Source organism: Platalea leucorodia (assembly GCF_965183815.1).
Source record: "Platalea leucorodia genome assembly, chromosome: 5".
Taxonomy (NCBI): Eukaryota; Metazoa; Chordata; class Aves; order Pelecaniformes; family Threskiornithidae; genus Platalea; species Platalea leucorodia.
This window is the reverse complement of record NC_138827.1, coordinates 81,610,882-81,633,639: the sequence shown is the minus strand read 5'-3', so window position 1 is coordinate 81,633,639 and position 22,758 is coordinate 81,610,882. Positions and strand designations below refer to the sequence as shown.

General features: G+C 35.2%; 1 protein-coding gene across 9 annotated transcripts in view; it reads left to right on the top strand.

Moving 5' to 3' along the window:
* Positions 1 to 18,804, top strand: part of LOC309591127 (sodium channel protein type 2 subunit alpha) — a gene marked incomplete at both ends in the record, with an annotated part of 59,366 nt that extends 40,562 nt beyond the window's left edge. For all 9 annotated transcript variants that reach the window (XM_082313015.1, XM_082313013.1, XM_082313011.1 and 6 more), the window contains 10 exons: positions 2,846 to 2,966; positions 3,338 to 3,492; positions 4,474 to 4,647; positions 6,808 to 6,930; positions 11,104 to 11,385; positions 11,921 to 11,974; positions 13,049 to 13,190; positions 14,881 to 15,005; positions 16,041 to 16,311; positions 17,609 to 18,804. In XM_082313015.1, coding sequence (XP_082169141.1) covers positions 2,846 to 2,966; positions 3,338 to 3,492; positions 4,474 to 4,647; positions 6,808 to 6,930; positions 11,104 to 11,385; positions 11,921 to 11,974; positions 13,049 to 13,190; positions 14,881 to 15,005; positions 16,041 to 16,311; positions 17,609 to 18,804 — 2,643 coding nt within the window. The remainder of the gene's footprint in view (positions 1 to 2,845; positions 2,967 to 3,337; positions 3,493 to 4,473; positions 4,648 to 6,807; positions 6,931 to 11,103; positions 11,386 to 11,920; positions 11,975 to 13,048; positions 13,191 to 14,880; positions 15,006 to 16,040; positions 16,312 to 17,608) is intronic.
* Between the last annotated feature and the right edge of the window lie 3,954 nt (positions 18,805 to 22,758).

Sequence of the window (22,758 nt, the reverse complement as noted above, 5' to 3'; positions counted from 1 at the left end):
TGATTGTTACTGAAAAGTTTTCCTAGCATACTGAACTTAATTGATTTGGTAAATTCTTCAGATGTTGTATCGTAAAACCTTCCTAGCTGTTTGTAATGCATAATTTTATAAATATTGTATAGAATGCCATACAATACCTGCAATGTTAAAAATAACAAAGAAACAAAGAAAAAAATAAGTAATTATTTCTGTTGAAAATTTTTAATTTTTTCTTCCCCAAATGATACTGAATTATTACAGATTGAATTTATTGAATAATTTTTATAATATGCTTCTTCATATACTGATCAGGTTGGAGCTAAATTCAGGTATAATAGAACAGCATGCTAAGGAAATACTCTTACATCAACAGAAGAGTAACTGAATTCTCAGTGGGATAAGGCATTTAATTGCTGTGTTTCAAGTAGCTGCTGTTGATTTAATTTAGGATTTTTCTGTTTAGCTTAACTCCTGTGATTATTATTACAGCTCTTTAAAAGAAGCATACCAGATTTTCAGTGAGAAGAGACTTGTAAGATACAACTCACCATACATACCACACCACATAAATAAAGATGGCTTTCTGATGTTCCTGATAATTGACTGTTCTACTGTATCATTTTCTACCTTTTATACCTCATCTTTTTGATCTCTCCTTATAGTGGATATCTCTAATCTTCCATCTTGAGTTAACTGTTAGTCTTACGCAATTTCAGTAATAGGAATTCATTACCCCTTCTTAAAATTAACATGTGCTGATTAAACTAACTGCATAATATCTGAGTTACTGAACTCTTCATTTTCCTGTAAAAGAATGGACAGTAGGTCTTTCAAATTTATGGTTTAACCAGTTCATAATTTTTGTTTGCTCTGCTACTACTACAGCATTCTGCTAGAAATGCTGTCCAGATCGGAATGATGCAAGCAACATTTTAAGAAAACTCTACATAATACAAACAGATAGCCACTTCTCAGTTTAAAAATTATTTACTGTATTGTATTGATAAACGTTATTTTTTAATACCATATATAAATTTCTTTGGAATGTACCTTGCATTTATGGTATTTCTGGCCTTTCCTCAAACTGATGATTGACTTCCACTGGTATTTAAATGCTGTGGTCCTTACTTGAGGACTACAGTATTCATCCCATACTTTCCAGTCTCTCCATTTTAGAGGCAGTATTCCACAATGACCAAACTGCCATGCATTATCTATAATTTGAATATGTTGCAATGGGAAATTTGTAAATAATGATCTGCAGAAAAGTGTCCATTCATGTCTTTGTACATTTGACCTAACTCATAGATTCTAAAGCTCATGCACGAACATGAGACATGAATATGTAAACTGGGATTTTCAAAGAAACATAAAGCAAATGGATGTGCAGATATCAGTGAAATTACATGCGTAATATACCCTACAATAAATGTTTCTATTTGTTTGGTCTTCCTCTAAAATGTGGGCTATAGTGTACCGTGGTACACAGAAATCAAAGCTAAGTCTATGTCAAAATCACAACATGATATATTGTCAGTGTGATTCGATAAAATCAGAATGGGGGAGAAAGGAAGTAATCTTTTTGTTTGAAGAACATACTTAATATTGTCTGCAATGTAAAATTCCATTAAAGTCTTATGGTACGTTCTGTATTCACATACTAACATCGTTTACATTTCCTTTACGAAAACTATATAGAATTTGGAGCTTCTCAAACATGTTTTAAAGGAATAATGCCTCTAACTTCAGTTTTAAATGTCAGCAAAGATATATATTTAATGTTACCGTGGACCATATCTCTGTCTAATATTAATTCCCTATAGACTGTATTCTAAATCTGCTTACATCATTCCCTTTATAAAATTAGCTACTTATCAATGCAGCCATTTTACTGATGTTATACTCCATATAGTGATAACATTAGAAGAGTCATAGAATGCCATGATCAAACTACTTTTACTTATTATAGTACTCATATTTGTCTGTTGCCAACATAATGTGATGGTGTGAAAGAATCATTTTGAAGATTTGGATTATGTTATCAATATGATTCATTGGTGCAGTATTGTTTTATGACAGTATTGTTCTAAAAGCATTTGTTTTCACTTTAGTCCTCCAAAAATAAAGATTTTTTTTTGCTTTTATAGTAATTGGACATGTATGTGTACTGTACCAAAGTAATAAGTAGTTTCAAAATGCACAATAAATTCAGAAAATGCATTGGCAAGTGAGAATGCAAAATATCAGCTACTGCTCTTAAAGTAATGTGCTGCTCTTTTGGAAATAGAGAGACTTACTTAAACTATCCTATACAACTCATAACATGTGTTTTCATGTCAATGATAATGAAAAGTTTATATTCAAACTTTTTAGATTTTACAGACTTTATAGAATAACATTTACTTGAGACATGAAAATACATCTGTGCAGCTTGCTGTTGGTTTGGTCATGACGTTGGAAAATTATTTGTATTGACACATACTATCTGAAGTGTAATCTAAAATGCAGCCACATGATTGAAATAATGAAACAGTACAAAGTGTGGAAGGCACCCATTCCTAACTTACTGAAATTTCATTTCAGAATTCTTATGTGTGGCTCAGAACAGTAGTCTAATAATTTCAGCAATTCCTTGTATGAAAATATCAAAATATTTTCAATAGGGAAAATGCACATGATGTAGTTTCTAATCTTGTGACCTCACCTGTGGTAGAGCAATTTGGCATTACAGATTGTAGATAAGAAATTATTTTAACGTCGGAGCACGGAATACATGCAAAATATTTTCGTATGCATTTCAAACATGAACTTCTATTTAAAATAAATAAAATTGAAAAAAAATAATTATGTGGGGTTTCATTCACAGAAATTAAACGCATCCAGTTCATCAGAAGGCAGCACAGTTGATATCGGACTACCTCCAGAAGGGGAACAGCCAGAAGCAGAACCTGAAGAAGCTCTCGAGCCAGAAGCTTGTTTTACAGAAGGTAGGTGAAGGAAAATATAGGCGAGGTGTTTAGACCTAACTGTGTGGATTTGGGCTGGATTCTATTTTTATTCAAAATCAAGAAGAAGCTTTGTGATTATAGTTGTATTTTCTGTTTGTATTAGTAACACCTTCAGAGGTACTGCCATAGAGGTACTGTTCTCACGCTCTCTCTCTCTCTCCTTGGAAGGTATTACAAGCATTACAAAGCTTTAACTTCAAGTATTGAAACGAAAATCCTCAAATAGGAGATACTTATTTACAAGTATCTATTGCAGTAGTACTGAAATAAGCCAAATTACTTCTGTTCATTGTGATTCCTAATAAATATTTACCTTATTCTGACATCTCAAAATTTATTATTGCACTTAGGCTGTGTGCGGAGATTCAAATGCTGTCAAGTCAGTGTAGAAGATGGGAAAGGGAAAATCTGGTGGAATCTTAGGAAAACCTGCTATAAGATTGTTGAACACAACTGGTTTGAGACCTTCATTGTCTTCATGATTCTTCTTAGCAGCGGTGCTCTGGTAAATTCAATGTGGAAATATTGTGTCTATTTTAAGCAACAAGCATTTAGAATTACAGTTAATTATATAGCTGTAGGTAACATATCAGAATTTAATATCCAATTCATAAATGTTCTAATGTTGACATATGTCAACAAGTATTTGACGTGTATTGTAGGATATGTGAGAGTTTGCTCACAGGCTATGAGACAAATTGGCAAGTTCAAAATTTAGTGTTAATGGAAATAAGAAATTAGTTATATCAGATTGGTATTCACATGTCTTCATATTGATGATAATAGCTTTTTTTTGTCTTATACATATTTAAAATAAACCACAGATGAGCTAGGAACTTATCAACAGCAACCTGAATTGTCAAATTGAGATGTAAGGTGCCAGCATGATTCCGTCAGGTATTTTACCAGTTTGATGTTAAATCAGGTGCACTGAGTAAGTACTGAAGTAATTAGTTCCTCATAGCAGGAGCAAAATATAGTATACTTGCTACACTTGGGTCAATGCAGAGTGATTCACTGTCAATGTAGTCATTTTCTTTTGAAAAGAGTTACTAATCTCTGTTCAGGATTGCTTTGTATGTTAGTGTGTATAGTTTGGTTTCAATTATTAGTTCCTCAAAAATTCTGTATCACAGAGTCATTATTAAATCCCTCATATAATTTTGATAAAAAGTTGTAGCTACCACAAAGGAAATCCTTATGTCAATAAGACATTGCTATCCATGGAAAAGAATGAAAATGAGATTTGGAGGATGGTATTACAGTAAGTTTTGTGGATCACTGTTCAGCTCAGCTGACAGCTGAATATTGTGTTTGGACCCCGCTTTATGAAAAGACTACAGTATGGCATGAAAGCAAAAGCTGTGCTTGAGGGAGGGATATATGCCCTATCATCACATGTATCTTTCCAATTCAAATTCTTTCTTGGCTACTGTATACCACACTGCAAGACATTTAATTATATCTTCAAAAATATTTTTAACAGGCATTTGAAGATATATACATAGAGCAACGTAAAACTATCAAGACCATGCTGGAATATGCTGACAAAGTTTTTACTTATATCTTCATTCTGGAAATGCTTTTAAAATGGGTGGCTTATGGCTTTCAAACCTATTTCACTAATGCGTGGTGCTGGCTGGACTTCCTGATTGTTGACGTATGTATTCTTTTTCATGTCTTGTATGACAGGCTCTAAAAATCAGAATATTATGTTTTCAGAATAAGCTTTCTGTTCTATTCAATGGAAACTCTATTTTAAAACTCTTGTTGTGGTATGGTTTTTAATTCTGTTAATTCTGTTCAGAAAAGAAAAAAAAATTAGATATACTTATTCCTCTAGAGATGTTTTGTTGATATTCTCTAGTTTTATGAAGTTGTAATGCTTTATTGAAATGATGCTTTTTACTTTTTTTTCTTTGCGGTGTGGAAAGGATGCTGTTCATCCTCTTCAGTTTTTACTGTATATGGAATTTAAATATTTCAAAGCAATTTTTTTAAAGGTTTCTAACATTCTAATCAGTTACTGTAAGTGTCCCGTCACTTACTCTGTGTAATATGGAAGGAAAATACTGCTAGGAACTCTCAGTTCCATTGTACTATTCAGTACTCTTGCACTTTTCACTGCATCACATGGGGAACCTTAAAGAGACACTTGGAGAACTGCAGATGAGCTCCCTTAGAATGGGTTCTCAAGTGATTTTCAGAAGGCTGCACCACCAAGGAGCAGACACACATTGTCTGAAGGAGACCTAGTGAGAAGTGCATTATAATTTCAAGTCTACATGCTCAACAATGTATGCACAGTACTGGGCAGCATAAATGGAAGTCTACAGATCTTTAACCATATAGCAGACATTCATTTCCCTTCCATCCCCAATAGCCTGACTACATCTGTCTGTGCTAACAGGGCATCTCTCAGTTCCACATACGTAATTGCCATGGAATGCAAGGTAAGAATGTGTCGAGTCACTTGTTCGCTCATTCCAAAAAGCAGTAGAATTCTGTAGAAATCATTATGTATCTCCCTAAAACTACAATGACATGATATACCATGAAGTCTTTACTATACAGAACCTGGAAAACATTATAACTTTTAAATCTATACCAGCATTGCAGATCCTGTGATAAAGCATGACTATATGCACACTTAGTATTCTGTGGTCGAGTCTGTACCCTTGTAAAACATTTATTGGCTCAGTCATCAGATGTGTAAATTACCATGACCAGTGGAGCTTTACAGAGACCCTGTGGACAATACATTACACTGTCATTATGTGTATTGTATTTATCAACAAATATTTAATTTTTATTCGATAATCTGTAGTTTAGTTACTTCTGTGAACTTTATAAATAACTTTATTAGTTTTTCATGGCAACCTTACTCTGGTGCAATTTTTTTCATGGAAAAAATTAATCTCTGAAGCATTTTTTTTTTTACTCCTTACTCAGAGGATTGAGATAATGAAGCAAAAAGATTAATTTGGGAATGACAGAATTAAAAGAGAACAGGAAGGATGGAAGGGAAGGGCTTTAAATGGAAGGAAATAGAAGATGGTTTGGGTTTTTCTCTTTACTAGAGTCACTCCTTCCCAATGGTTTACTATAAACACATTTCTAAGGATTATTGATGAAAGATAATTGTATTATTTATTTTACAGCTATTCTAGTTTATTTACTCATCTGCCTGCAGACCAGACCAGCGTTATGCAAGCCAGAATTGATGAAGTGGTTAAAGGAGTCACAGGGAATGTAATGAAGTGTGGATATGCCTAACAATGAAGCTTCTACCATTGTCTAACAAACAGTTGGTTATCAGTCTTGATTAGTCTGGTTAAATCTGAACAGCACTGGTAGCTATGGCTGTTGAATAAGATTTTCTGGACACTAGAAAGTTACATTTGACCAAAGGCCAGGTCTGGATGTGGTTTTTGAGAGCTTTTACATTCTCATCAAGTTCTGAAGATGTCATGGAAAGTCCTAAATTCACCATTCCAATTCACCCAACTTTTGGGAGTTTTCTTTTTGCATGTGACTTCATTTTTCTTTAAATACCACCAAATGTTGACTGGTTTATGTGAATTTAGAAGGCATTTTTATACCATTCTACCAACATGATTTCATGAACAGGTACCTAGAATATACTTTTATTCTACTTTGTCTGACTTGAAAGATCTTTCTGCATTATAGAGGGATTCCTGGAGAAAGAGGTCCAGCCTTGAATCTTCTTGAGAAGTTCAGGGCACACATCATTCCCACCATATGTATCGAAAGGATATACAAGATGAATGAGCAATATTGCCTTTCTGTTTTTGTGTAGGTCTCTTTGGTTAGCTTAACAGCTAATGCCTTGGGCTACTCAGAACTTGGTGCGATTAAATCCCTTAGGACACTAAGAGCTTTGAGACCTCTAAGAGCCTTGTCGCGATTTGAAGGGATGAGGGTAAGACAAAATGAAAGAATCTGAAATAATGCATGCATACATAGAAACAATGCATGCAGAATAATCAACGACAAATCCATGCAGAAATGCTACGCTATCATCCTATATATTTTACATTTATCACTAACATATAAGCAAAAGGCTTCATCTGCTTATATGAATTCATGTGTTATTGCACACATTGTTACACTTATTTAGGCTCCTTGGCCTTTCACCCTATTTCATATTTTCCTGGAGGGCCCAAGGATTTATCAACTGCATGGATCTATGCAATGCCACTACAAAACTGAATTTATCCCATACAAATACTATAGTCAGAATAGTTTTAAAAAAACAATACTTCCTTATAAAAGTGTGTGCGCATATACACACATATATATTCACGTGTATTTCATACAAGTACAGAATATCATGCACAGTCTATCAAATATCTTTTAACCTACTATTCTGTAAACATTAATTGGGAATTTCTGTTACAGTTCAGAAGTTTTGTAATGAATTCCTATGTTAATAAGTAAATTGGCAGCATTAAAATACCTGCTCTCTTTTAGATTAGGACTATTGCATTCTATTTAAGACAACTTTTCTAGTATATCAAAGATGGAACTGGCCTTATGATTTCTGGCCTGAATTGGTTGCTTACTGCTTTCCATATTAATTGTATTCTGCTATTCTACATTAAAGCTCTAGAAATGTTTCTCTTAGTTGTAGTCAACAACTGGAGATGGTAGATATTTGTAGCTCCAGCCACAAGATGTCTGACTTACGTTAGTAAGTACATTAGTAAGTACGTTAGTATCTCACTAAAAAACGCATTAGCTGTTGGGGTTTTTTTATGAGAATGATTAGCAAAAAAATGAATACAAAATATTACAAATTTTATATGCACAGAAGTTGCTTAAGTGGCAACTTAATGTGGCAAGGAAAAAACAATCACTTTGTCATGAAAGTTTATGGGTAATTGTCAATCCCATAACTTCCATGCTTGTGTAAACTTTACCTACTTTGATCCTGTAAAATACCCAGATAAGGTGGAGATTTACGACTTTAGCAAAAGATATAACAAAAAGTAGTGGATGAAGTTAGATAACTTCAGAGTAGAAATGTGGCCTATATTTTTATTAGTTAGGCAATTAACCACTGAAATTTTCCTATGGATATAATGAATTTTGCCTTATTTAAAGTAATTAATTTCAGGCTTAATATCTTTAAAGATACAGTAGCTCAAGTTGGTGAAGAAATTAGTATGAGAAGATTTTAAGGTCTGATACGTGGAAATTCAAGATGTCTGTTCATAACATAGTAATTTCACTGGTGTTTAACATCTGTGAACTGAAAGGATGACAATATAGTGTGGTGCATATATTTGCATAGGCACTTAAAATTACTTCCAGTGAGCATTATACTTCCTATATACAAGCAAGAAATTCCATTCTACACATCTAAAATTTTTAACCACCATACTATTCTCTAGGATCAGGACTTGTGCCTGCCCAAATTAATAATTAACAGAAAACATTGCCCCTATGGAAAACATGATGTTTCCCTTGCATCTTCCCTACTATCGCTAGGGGAAATACACTTTAATTTGCACTTGGGACTTCATGAAAGTAGCCTGTGGGAGTATAATTAATCTGTCTGTGCTCTGTCCCAAGCAGTATCACTCACTGCTGTATGGTGCTAGGCCCATCCTACCTTTTTTTTAACCAGTAAACAACACTTTTAATGTCTTTCTAATGCTTTCCCTACTTTCACTTGCTGTCAGGCCTTGCCCTCTTTTCTCACACGCCTACTACCAATGGAAGCTAGGAGGTGTCTGGATCAGTGTTTTCAGTGATGCTCAACAGCATGTTTTGAGTGTCTTCAAATGATTCATATTACAAGCTGGTCCTGCTATAGCTTCAGGACTCAGACTAAAACCAGAGAAAGTAGGTCAGCTGTAGAAATCCAGCAATTAAAGAAAGAAGAACATGACTGGACCTGCAGCTGTAGCAGAAAGAGGAACAGAATTCTCGGGTGTAATGAGATTGAAAGCTCGAGGACAAATATTTTCACTTCATTAACTATCCCTTTATATCTCAATAATTATTCCTGATGGATGATATCATTACATTTAAGAAATCTACTTATATTTTTAAGTAGAAGAATTGAGATAAGTTTAAATAAAAATAATGTAAAAATAAGAACTAATATATATTTGGAAAATATTCCCGAATTGGGAAAAAATGATGCGGCATTTATTATTCCAGTCAAACTTCCCACTAAAATCAGTGAGTTCATGGATTTCCAATTTGAACTAATTCAGCATTATTATTAAACTATTAATTTTTTTAGGTCAAACTACTCCTCATGGCCTTCCACAGTCGTGTCATTGTCAAAGCTGAGCGTACAGGTCTGTCAACATAAAATGGCACTGTTGAAATAGTCAGAAGAGATGTATCCGTTAGTCAGGGAATCCTCTCTGCCTGGCTGATGAGTGAAAAAATGCTATATTATTTTTGCTTATTGATTTATAGCAGGTATTGCTAAGGAGATTTTTAGTATGAGTAAGAAACTATTTTGTTTGTTTTTTAATTTCCCCATTAGTAATAAACATTTGTTACAACATCTGATTTAAAATATGTGGCAAAAAAAAGCATGGAAGATTTGGACTTCATCCACCATTCTGTGCTTTTATAGAGTCCCAGAGTAATTTACGTTGAAAGGAACCTCATTTGGTCCATCTCCTAAATTTAACATAACAACAATTTTATTGAAGTCCTATAGGATCTTGAATATTGTCCAAAGTATGTATCACCCCAAAGAGGTATTGTTTTGGCAGGAATGGAGCCCTGAAAGTACAACAAGTATTGTTCCTTTCCTTCAGCCCAAGTCTACTATTTGGTATACATGGTGGTGGTTCATCACCTACTCTAACATTCAAAGGTTTTATTTTCTATTCTGTAAAATGGCAAGGAATGAAAGCTGACCTACCTAGATGACTAATTTTACAAGTAATTGATTCTATGGAACCTATTAATTGTATATGTAAATGTAATGCCAAAATATTTTACAGGCTTAAGCTATGTATTTGTATTTCAAATAGAAACAAATAGCATAGTGTGCTAGAGAATCTGATGTAGTACCTAAATCATGTAAACTAAGTGAATTATAAATAATATCATGTATGTAACACCTAATGTCCTTCATTTTAAAAACAAAATCTTCATTAGGTTCTAAGGATCTGATTCAGTTGTTTTGGCAAAATTGGCAGCGGTGCTCCATAGTTATTAAATTTTATATTGTTAGACTTACTTACAAACAGATTTAAAATAGGAGTTAACTAACTTAGCAGTTCATCAATTCAATCATTAAATAAATCATTCTCATTCATAATGGACCTACTTTCTCCCTAATTTTATTTTCTTTACTATTTTATTTTTATTCTGGCATGTTTTTAATCATCATTCATCATCATAAATGAACTCATTTTCGTATTTTTCTTTCCTGAAGCCTGATTTTCCCCAAAATTCATTTGGGAATTAAATCAAGTCTCTTCCTTCTTCAAGTCTTATCTGTCACTTGCCTAAACACTACCAGCTCTTCTGCGTTCAGATACTCAGCTCATTTCCTGGTTTGAACGTGTCTGCTTTTCTGGTTTTATGTGTAACCATTCAAATGAACATGCATACAGCCCTGCATTTTCTTTTGTTTAAAAGAAGTCTTAAAATTACTTTCAATTAAAAATTTGCTCAGTAATATTGATTTGGACTGTTTATCCAGTAAACACGTAATAGAAAAAAGTTCGTTGTGTTTGATGCAATCAGTCATTAGAAATATTATGGATGTGGTTTTGCAGACACACATTAAGTAAATATTCTAAAAAGAATTAATAAATGCTGATCTTTTTCTGTTTGATTTTTTTTAGTTTGTTTTACCTGTTTGTTCTTCTTTTTCCCATTCTTTAAAGCTACCGTTTGCTACTGTTTGTATGTTTTTCCTTCTAATTAAGTTGACATTTTGTCCTTCCTCTACACTGCTTTCCTTACTTGTTACTCTCAACAATTAAAAAAGTGTAACACAGATATTAGAATTAAAATAGGGTGTTACATTTAAGAAAGGCTGATGAAGCATTGTAAGGTACTGGTGCCTGTGTTCTTACACTGTCTCTCTTTGATTTCGTTTGTACTCTAGGTGGTTGTGAATGCCCTCTTAGGAGCGATTCCATCCATTATGAATGTGCTTCTTGTTTGCCTTATATTCTGGCTGATCTTCAGTATCATGGGAGTAAATCTATTTGCTGGAAAATTTTACTACTGTGTTAACACTACAACTGATGAGAGATTTGATATCAGCCAAATCAACAACTATAGTCAATGTGAGGAGCTCATAAAAAACAATGAAACTGCCCGATGGAAGAATGTGAAAGTTAATTTTGATAATGTAGGCCTTGGTTATCTTTCTCTGCTCCAAGTGGTAAGTCACCACTCCTTAATTTCTATTTCTATCTCTCTCTTGTTTTCTTGTAACAGTATAAAGTAATTTTTCATTGTTTCTTTCATTTAGAAATCTTGTCTCTCACTTCTTGGTTTGGAATTGTCAAGTGTGGGATAAATGCATGACTCTACAGAAATAATACAAAGCATAGAGGCTATGCTGACTATGAGAAAAAATATGTAATTCAAACCTAATTCACCTTAGCTGCATTGAATCTATATCAAGTACACCTACTTTGCTCATACACAGAAAATAACTTTTATATCAGATTATAATTGATAATAATTGATAAACATTCTTAATAGATGCTGTGTCCTCTATAGTCAGATATTAGAATTTGCTTGCAATTCTCGTATATGAATAAAACATACAATAGAAGGCAAGAGTCACCTATTAACTGTGCTCATGTTTATGATGAGCGCTAAAGACACTTACTCTTCAGCTCCTAAACAATGTTTCTGACAAGCCATTTTCCAGGAAAAGCATGAGGTAAACACCAGTGTTCTGTTTATAGGCTACGTTTAAAGGATGGATGGATATCATGTACGCAGCTGTGGATTCTCGTAATGTAAGTATAGTCCCTTGACTCCATTCGTTTTGACTGTATGAGCTCCAAGATTTAACAATGTAATTTTAACATCTTTCAGAAATAACAGTAAAAATGAGAGAACAAGGAGTTATAGTTTTGTAGTTAAAGAAAATGGAAACCATAGGAAAAATACAACAGACAAAGAAAGCAGAGGAGCAGTCCTAAAGGATTCCATGTTCTCTATGGTGCCGTTGGACCAAAATTCCTCAATTCCACAGCAGACTTAACTATTGCCATGAAATGCCTTTTCCTCCTCTCATTATGTGCATTGAGGCATTATTTACATTTGGAAACCGGTACCGACATACAGCTTAGAGATGATTTTTTGTAACACTGACCTTTTTTTGAAGTTGAGACTTTCACTGTGCTCTGCAAGCCGCCTGACTCCTTTCTTCAGGGCACAGTTCCTATTCTTTACTCGGCCTGTGCATTTTCTTACCCTTTTGCCTTCCCCTTGCTCCCTTGGTGCAAGTTGTCCTCTAGTTCTAAGTAGACAACTGAATAAACTATACTGGTAAAGCTCCAGCTCTTTTGGTTAGCTACACTCACAGCGGGAGGCCTGTTGTAGTATAGTAAATGTGCATAGCTGTACCAAGAAAACATGCTTACTCTAAACATGGCTTGGATGCCTCTCTTCCATAATCCACGGCAGTTTCCTAAGTGCCTATAGCAGTGAAAGCTCCACAAGCCCACATCAGGGGCCTCCCAAGAGATACGCAGAAAAGTTTGCAGCTTTACGAGCTGGTGTTCCTGGTTGTCTATAGACTCAGACAGATGGTACTATACTAGCTTAAACCAATTGCGTCTTCAGTATTTATTCTACACTCATACAGGCCAGTTACATTTTTAGAAATGAAATATCAAGTTTGATAGCAAAGTAAGTTCTTTGTCAAGAATGTAACTTTATAGATTGAAGATCAGTGGGATGGATATGTGGGAACTTGACCATAAGAAGCAAAGACTGGAGTGACAGAGCCCTATATTCTATCCAGCAGATATTTGATTCTGTGCTCACAGTTAAACTAAGGCTTAGTTTCTATGCCTTTTTTTCAGGTTTTGGATCAGCCTAAGTATGAAGATAACCTGTACATGTATCTTTACTTTGTCATCTTTATCATCTTTGGATCATTCTTTACCTTGAACCTTTTCATTGGTGTCATCATAGACAATTTCAACCAGCAGAAAAAGAAGATAAGTACTTCATCATTGTTCTGAACAGATGGCTAAAAAAATGCTTATTTTTGGTCCACACACAATAACTTTATTAATAAAATATTTTTTTGTTTTATGATTGTCATGGTTTAACCCCAGCTGGCAACTAAGCACCATATAGCAGCTCGCTCACTCCTCCCATAGTGGGATAGGGGAGAGAAACGGAAGAGTAAAAGGGAGAAAACTCGTGGGTTGAGATAAAGACAATTTAATAGGGAAAGCAAAAGCCACGCACACAAGCAAAGCAAAACAAGGAATTCATTCACTACTTCCCATCAGCAGGCAGGTGTTCAGCCATGTCCAGGAAAGCAGGGCTCCATCCCGTGTAACAGTTTCTTGGGAAGACAAATACCATCACTCTGATGTCCCCCCCTTCCTCCTTCTTCCCCCAGGTTTCTATGCTGAGCATGGCGTCATACAGTATGGAATAGCCCTTTGGTCAGCTGGGGTCAGCTGTCCCGGCTGTGTCCCCTCCCAGCTTCTTGTGCACCCCCAGCCTGCTCGCTGGTTGGGTGGTTTGAGAAGGAGAAAAGGCCTTGACTCTGTGTAAGCACTGCTCAGCAGTAACAAAAACATCCCTGAGTTATCAACAGTTTTCAGCACAAATCCAAAACATAGCCCCATACTAGCTACTATAAAGAATATTAACTCTATCCCAGCCAAAACCAGCACAATGATAAATTAATATGTGCTCTGCATATTAAATACATTAAATTATTAAAGCTTACAATTTGGCTTGATGAGGGTTTGATGGACAAGTGACAACATATGTCTGTCCATGGTTAGTGAAATACCCAATGTCATCTTTGTAAAGATGTGGATTTGGGGATGGAGTCTATAAAAGACTCATAAAAAGGTTAACCATTGAAATAGCTAAATGTAGCTATAAAAACTCTTAGCTATACTACCTCCATGTCTCAGAGCTCAGCAGTGTAGATTTCTGAACTCTAATAATAAACATTGTATTATCTTTATTTGTACTGTCTTTAGTCTTCATATTTCATCAATGCTGCCTCAAAGGTATCAGAGTTTCAGCTGCAGAACTAAAGTATCTGTCTACACAAAGTGTTATGGCAGTGGTGGAAGTGCTGTTGGATCCATGTGCTGAAATGGGTTGAGATGGAGAGAAACTGGCTTTTTTTTCTACTCATTCCACATAGTAGTTCCAGGATCTCCTGCTTCAAGTCCTGCCCCAGTGGAGGGATAAGAAGACGTTGTGAAATATGGGTGTCTGGATACCTTCTAATTATCCTTTGGTATCATAGATGTCAGTTCTGAAATTTTGCCAAAATTTACTCTAGAGGAAAAACAAGAGAAAGGGATTGGAATATTTCATTAGTTTGTGTCTCTGTAATAACTGATGGAATTTAGTAGAACAAAGAAAAAGCACCTCTCTCTCCTCTGTACCCCCCCTCTCCCCAAGGAAAAGCAGAGGTCTACCACAAACAATGCAAGCTCAAGAGCCTGTCAAAAAAACCCTAAACATTAAGAGTGGAATATGTAAAGCAATTCTTCTGTTACCAAAGTACTAATAATCATGATAAAAGGGGATTTTTATGTCTGTCCTAACTTTTTCCTAAGAAAACTTTTTCTGAGAATGTGAACAAGAGTGATTATTACTATTCAGTATCTTTGTTTATAAGTAACCAATAGAGATATGTGATTGTAACCAGTTTTTGTCTCTCTGGTTTACTTTGGAGGTCAAGATATTTTTATGACAGAAGAACAGAAGAAATACTACAATGCAATGAAAAAATTGGGTTCAAAGAAACCACAAAAGCCTATACCTCGACCAGCAGTAAGAATAACAATCTTTTCTGTTATTTTACCTTTATTTAAAAATGGGATTGTTTCAATTATGCCTTAGGCTGAATTAAGTTGTAAGCTAAAAAAACAAGTGATATAAGAAAAGCCTTATTCATCTGAAATCTATTTTTTTCTCTTTTGTCATCTGAATATGTAGGACACTTCCCTTTCCTTTTTTCCCCCTCATTTTCTCTCTGCTGATGGCAATGACGTTTTATGTAGCATTTTTTCAAAACGCTGGTTTGACTAGAACAATTAAATGTGGCAGTGTATTTGTCAAAATATGTGAAAGCCTTAGGGCACAGGCTTTTTCAATCACCGAGGAAGACTCTGAAACTGCTGTATGGGGGGCAAGTTACCATATCATTGCCTGAAAAAAAGTCCTTTTGCCCCTCACATTCCTGTTGCACAATCCATACAATGGTTTTCTGTGCTGAGCAGGGCTACGCTAGCACTACAAAGAAGGGTTTGGCTGGGGCAGAGAATGATTCCAGCTCTGCAGTTCTACTTCGGATTGTGGAACCTGCTGTGGCCAGTCCAGCCATCAGCAAATTCTCTATAGCTGAAAAATAGAAGATATTGTTTTAAAGGTAGCAAGAAGAGCACTGAACTCAGGGCTTGAAAACTTTCTAAGTTTTCTGGCAAATGAAGTGCTTTTAACTCTTGGCCTGCTCACATTCCCCGCCCCGCTTAGCTTTTTTCAAATTTTGCCAAGCTAAGCATTCAGTTAATAGCCTGTGTCACAAAAGGTTACAGTGAACTGGTTCAGGATGGCAAAGTCTCCTTTGCAACTTTAAAAAATGCACCATGCATATTTTGAAATCATCCCTTTAATGCTTGTAAACACAGTAGTTGCATTTCTATTTAATTTGTGTTTACATGTACAAACTGGAAAATTCATACAAATTGAGGACTTCATGGAAGACATGAGATGCCTTTCATACTAGATTTAGATAATTTGTAGCCATTTTGAAAAAGAAATTTTACCCAATGCATATTGTAATGAATCTTATTTTTCCCCCTCCAGAACAAATTCCAAGGCATGGTCTTTGATTTTGTAACCAAACAAGCATTCGATATCAGTATCATGATACTTATCTGCCTTAACATGGTCACAATGATGGTAGAAACAGATGACCAGAGTGAAGACATGGAAAACATTTTATATTGGATTAACCTGGTGTTTATTGTACTTTTCACTGGAGAATGTGTCCTGAAATTGATTTCACTTCGCCATTACTACTTCACTATAGGCTGGAATATTTTTGACTTTGTGGTTGTCATTCTCTCCATAGTAGGTAAGAACAATTCATTTTTATGAAAAGGCTAATTCTGTGCAAACTGAAACATTTTTGGCATGTAAAGTCTATTTATATTTTGGTTCAGCATTGTCACTAGAAAGTCTGACCACAATTTTTCTTTCTTCTGATTTCATATTATCCATAAAATAACTGAAAAGTGTGGTAAGAAATTTTTTAGCATTAGGTTTCATACACTCTCACTTTTCTATTAGTTGAAATTAGATCTTTATTCTGAATTCAGTAGAAATTTCTCAGCACAAAAACAAACCCATACATGAAAGGCAATTTTGATATAAACTAACAGTGGCAGTTGCAGGAAAAGAGTCCAGCAATCCCAAATTCACGAGCAAAATCTGTGTGGTACATTTGTTAGGCTAGCATGCAAGCACCCAGACAGCAGGGTAAAACCCTCTGCTTGCTTCACAGTTTTGTTTGATCCTGAGAGGTTTTATGCCTGAGTTAGAGTGAGCAACCGGAGAAGCAGAGCTGAAGACGATGTAGTAATTAATACATGGCTCCACTAATCTTTGTTTTATCTAGAGTAGAAAACCTGGAAGAACTTGAGTAAAAATTCTGTCATTTTAACTTCTCCGAACTCCTTAATATGTAAATCGGTTTTGTCATTTTTGTATGGAAACAGGATGTAGTTATTTTTCTGCTTTGAGGCACATAATATAATGCTCAATTCTTCTACTCCTCAGTGAGTTCTGAGAAGCCTTTTTATTATCAGTTTGTTTATGTTCGGAATTGCTGTGTCATGAATACTCAACTTGTGGTCATGTTATTTCATGTGTGATTAAGAAGTTGTAGTTCTCTTCAAGCATACATGTTTTCTTTCAATACCATACCTTGATTACATGGCATTTTAATACTACTACAAATATGATCTTTCTTTGGATTAACTGAGATTATTTTTGTTACAGTTAAACAGAAAGCTATTCTTCTGGTCTCAGCATTTGCTAGTCTACATACATTAGTTATCAGTTTGTCCTAAAAAAGATTGATGTGTATTTGTGTGTCTGTTTGCATACGTAGTCATACAGTTAATACTTAGAAATGTCATGGATGCAGTTTTTCATTATCCTGCAAATTACTTCAGAATTTCTATTGGTATTTATGGGTTTCCAAAGCATACCAAACTGTAAAGGTTTTGTAAAACAACTGAATGGCTAATTTCTAAAATCTGTTCAAATATCCTATTCTTCTTAAAGTTCTACAATGTTTGTAGGATGTCTTTAGGAGTGGTTTTTAAATGTAATAATGTTTTTTACTAATTTAACTTGTTTTTCAACAGGTATGTTCTTAGCTGAGATGATTGAGAAATATTTTGTGTCCCCCACACTATTCAGAGTCATCCGACTTGCCAGAATCGGTCGAATCCTGCGTCTCATTAAAGGCGCTAAGGGAATCCGCACTCTGCTTTTTGCGTTGATGATGTCTCTTCCGGCTTTGTTCAACATTGGCCTGCTGCTCTTCCTGGTCATGTTTATCTATGCGATATTTGGCATGTCCAACTTTGCCTACGTTAAGAGGGAAGTTGGGATTGATGACATGTTCAACTTTGAAACGTTTGGCAACAGCATGATCTGCCTGTTTCAAATTACCACATCTGCTGGCTGGGATGGTTTGCTAGCCCCAATTCTTAACAGTGGGGAGCCAGACTGCGACCCCCAAAAAGATCATCCGGGGAGCTCTGTGAAAGGCGACTGCGGCAACCCTTCCGTTGGGATTTTCTTCTTTGTCAGCTACATTATCATATCATTTCTGGTAGTGGTGAACATGTACATTGCTGTGATTTTGGAGAACTTCAGTGTTGCTACTGAAGAAAGCGCTGAACCCTTGAGTGAGGATGACTTTGAGATGTTCTATGAAGTCTGGGAGAAGTTTGATCCTGATGCAACACAATTCATAGAGTTCAGTAAGCTATCAGATTTTGCAGCTTCGTTAGATCCTCCTCTTCTTATAGCAAAACCAAACAAAGTCCAGCTTATTGCAATGGATCTGCCCATGGTAAGCGGTGACAGAATTCACTGCCTTGACATCTTGTTTGCTTTCACAAAGCGTGTTTTGGGGGAAAGTGGGGAGATGGATGCCCTCAGAATACAGATGGAAGATCGGTTTATGGCAGCCAATCCTTCAAAGGTCTCCTATGAACCAATTACAACCACATTAAAGCGGAAACAGGAGGAGGTATCTGCTGTCATTATTCAGCGTGCTTTCAGACGTCATCTTTTAAGGCAAAAAGTCAAAAAAGTTTCATGTATATTTAATCAGGATAAAGGTAAAGATGAGGATGATCTGCCCATGAAAGAAGATATGATTATGGATAAACTAAATGAGAACTCTACTCCAGAGAAAACAGATATGACCCCATCCACAACCTCCCCACCATCCTATGATAGTGTAACAAAGCCAGACAAGGATAAATATGAAAAAGACAAATCAGAAAAAGAAGATAAAGGTAAAGACAGCAGGGAAAGTAAAAAGTAACACAGAATTCTGTTTGTGATAAACTGTTTACAGCCTGAGAAAGTATGTATTTGTGTCAACAGGACTCCCGTAGGAGGTACATGCCAAACTGACAGTTTTTACATATATAAATATATATATAATTATATATATATATATAAAAGGTCAGTGCCTATAACAAGACAGTGACCCCTCGTCATCAAACTGCAACTCTGTAAAACAGGGTAACATCTTGACAGGAGGTTGTTGTTTTTATTACCAGCTGACACTGCTGAAGAGGAGATAAAATGGCCAATCAGACTGTAGGGACCAGTTAAAAAAAAAGGTGCGAACCTAGGAATCTCTGTGTTTAACATGAAACACGCAGTACAAAAATTGTATCCACTGTTTGCATTTCAACAGCCACATTTGCCATATTTTTACAAAAATCAGTGTTGGTGAACTTATCATTTTTTAATTCACAGGTTGTTTACTATTATATGTGACTATTTTTGTAAATGGGTTTTATGTTGGGGAAGGGGGTATGAGAACCAGGTGTTCTACTCTCGGATTCTCTATAATGTACAGACAGAAGTGATTTGCATGAAGGCATGCTGCACTTGTAGTTCATGCATGGAAAAACATGACGTCGCACAAAGCAGCAGAGTCTGACTACTTCCATGTTTCAGGGTGGCTCTATATTTTGAGGTGCTTAATAAGAGTATCCATCTAGTATCTCATCCAGACAAATCTCAATGTGCCTGTAAAGTCCCATAGAGTCTACAATAATAGAACAGATGTTTTATTTTTTCATAAATCATTTAACTGTAGTTGAACGAACTCTGCATAAAAGATTTACCGAGGGACATAGAGTCCATTTTTAAGTACTCTTCTGTAGAAAACAGCTCACCTGAACCTAGGAAATTGAATTTACCAAAAACCCACAAAACTTAAGAATTATGAAGTTGTTCTGCTTCACCCTGCAGTATCGTTTAGCCATCTTCTGCTCTCGGCAAGGTTGACATTGTATGTGTTGATTAAAAACGTACCGTCTATGTAAATAGTTATTTTATCCCGTGGTGCATGTTTGAGCAAACAAATAATGACCTGTGCACAATATTTATTGCATCAAATATGTACCACAATAAGTGTAGTTTGCAAGCTTTCAACAGCTAATATGAAGTATTCTGTACCATTATAGATAGTTTGGAAGCTATCACTGATGCATGTTTATCTTGCCTTTGCTGCTGTAATTTTACTCCTTCCACTGTTAAAAGTCTAATATGGGAAGCCATATCTCAGTGGTTAAGTGAAACAAATTGTTCAATCGGTCATCATTCTTTCATGACATCAAGCAATAGTTTGCAGCTATTTAAGAGCTTCTTGCTTTGCATTCTGAAATTTTAAGTGACTACTGTACGGTATATAGTCAGACTGTACAGGATATGTTGCAAACTGCTTAATCTGTTGAAAAATACATGGATAGAATTTTCTAAGAAAATATAAATATTGTAAAAAATACCATTTTATTTTATTTTTCAGCATTTTGTACATGAATAAGAAATGAGAATTATCTTCAGGTTGATGTCACTGTCACTTTTGTTACTTTCTATCCATAGCACTTTTTAATTCAAGAACTTCACAAAATAAGAAACAAAGGAAAGAATGGGGTAGCTTTAGGTTTCTGCTTTTTTATTAGTACTGTATTTTTGCACACATTTTAATGTGAAATAAGTTTCAAACTGAGTCCAAAATGCACTTGCTTCCAAATAGATATAACTTGTAATTGAAATGTGGTGGGGAAGATTTGTTTAAAATTCTAGCACTGCCTGCATCAGAAGTTTCAAGGTAGTCTTTTTATTCATGAAATCTTTACCGGTGTTTGTTTACATAGACTATTCTTATTCTTGTTGATTCATGCTGCACTAGAACTGTTCTAAATATAATATGGGATCCACGATGTTTTTTTTCCACAGGAATTAAATAGCAAACTTGTATAATTGATCACATCAGGATATTTTGTGTTTCTTACACAAGCAAAAATTCGATGTTGACTCCTCCTTTTACAAAAATATTGACTTGTGTGTCGGTGAACTGCATGCAGGAAAATGCTATTACCATAAAGAACAGTAAACCACATTACAGTTGAGCCAAAAGAATAAAGACTTCATTTTTTATTGTATTTAATTGTTCTGTCTTTGTTTTCATCACTAAAACCTATTGGCTATCAAGAGGTGCTATGAAAATAAAATACGAATCTATAAAATGTTAGAAACAAGTAGTGATTAAAACTCATTATGATAATAGATTTGCAAAAAGTAAAAAACTGAAGCCATATGCTTTCAGAAAGATCTTTAATATGCTTTGCACTTACACTCTTCAGATTATTAATCCTATTTAAAACTATTCTATAGTAGGATAATGTTTGTGTGTACATGATGCTTAAACCCCTTTTTCATGTCAGGTACTCTGAGACAACTAGGAAAACAGATGTTAAAGAAACTATCTAGCTATCAAGGCTGCAAACCAGTATGTATAATTTCAATGATATTTTACATTTGAAGTGAAGAATTATCTTTGTGTTATATGAAAAAATTTCTTTGCTACATAATTTGTAAAATATTTATTATTTTGCTTTAAGACATGAGGGGTAGAAGTCAGCAGAAACTGCTGGAAGTTTTGGTAAAGCATCAAATTTGTAGGTTTTTTTTTTTTCATCTCAGGGTGCCGAATGCAATTCTGATGTGAAAAATACTATAATTTTAAACTTCTGTGGTGAATTTACAGACAGTACTTTTCACTGTCAGGGAGCTGGCATACACATCGAGCGATGTGTGCGTGCCCATGGAAGGGCTGATACCAGAATGCAGAAGGTAGGTGTAGAACAGGCATTGCAGGAGTGGTGGCAGTGGAACTGAGAAGAATTTTGAATTTTGGGGGAAATATAAGTATTCATTGTGTCAGTCTTGTCATGCAAATTACCTAATCTATCTCCACTTTACAGAATCCCTCATGAGATGCTTGGAAGTATGTTGGAAAAATGCCTGGTATCAAAGTATTTCTTTTTCCCCTAGCAGGGCTTCCTATACTTTGAGACAAAAAGCAGTTTCCTGAGAATTTGAAGGACCAGAAATTGTCATTACGCTTCTTTTGACTATGACATATGACTATCTATCTTCTCAATGCATTAAAATGAGATTTCATTTACATTGGTGCAAAGTCATCTGTGATCCTGTAAAACATGCTAAAAATGGTTCTGAATAAAATAGCATTTGTGACACTGAAAGCAGTAAAGGAAAATTTTTAGGTAGCAATCATATTTGAGCGCTATTTCTACAAAGAAATTTCCTCTGTTGTAAACGTAAAGTAATGCCTTGAAGGTAGGATACACTGAGCAAATTCAAAGCTAAGGAAAACGTGAACAAACTCTAATAACCATCATAGATGTGCAGACTTATATCTCTCTAGAGTTATCAGGAAAACCAGCCATACCCAATCACGTATGTGATGTGTAAGTCCTAGTTTTGGGTGTGGACCCCAGACCAGGAGAAACACTTCCAAGCGGAGCAGTAGGATGGTGCTCTTCATCTCTTCCCTCAAGAGTTTTCAACTGCTAATGGTCTGTTGAGATCATTTACTCCTAAAATGAGTATTGCTGTACTAATGTAGCAAGCTCGTAGACTGCAGTGTTGCAATGAGATTTTTTACCTCTGCCTATGAAAAAACAGTTATCAAGGTCTAAGACATGAAGAGATGAGGGAGTCTAAAATTCTGTGATTTAAGGACCAAAGTCATGGCTGGCTGGTTGGTTTTGTGGAGGAAAAGGTATTGAAGAAAATGCAGATACATATTTGTACGAATTAGACCATTCAGAAAATAATCAGTATGCTTCTTGCAGGGATTTATACTTGACAGAAAACTAGTACGATTAAAAAAAAAATTAAATACCTCAAAACTGACAAGCAGATATGTTTTTGCTTGCCCCCCCCCCCTTTT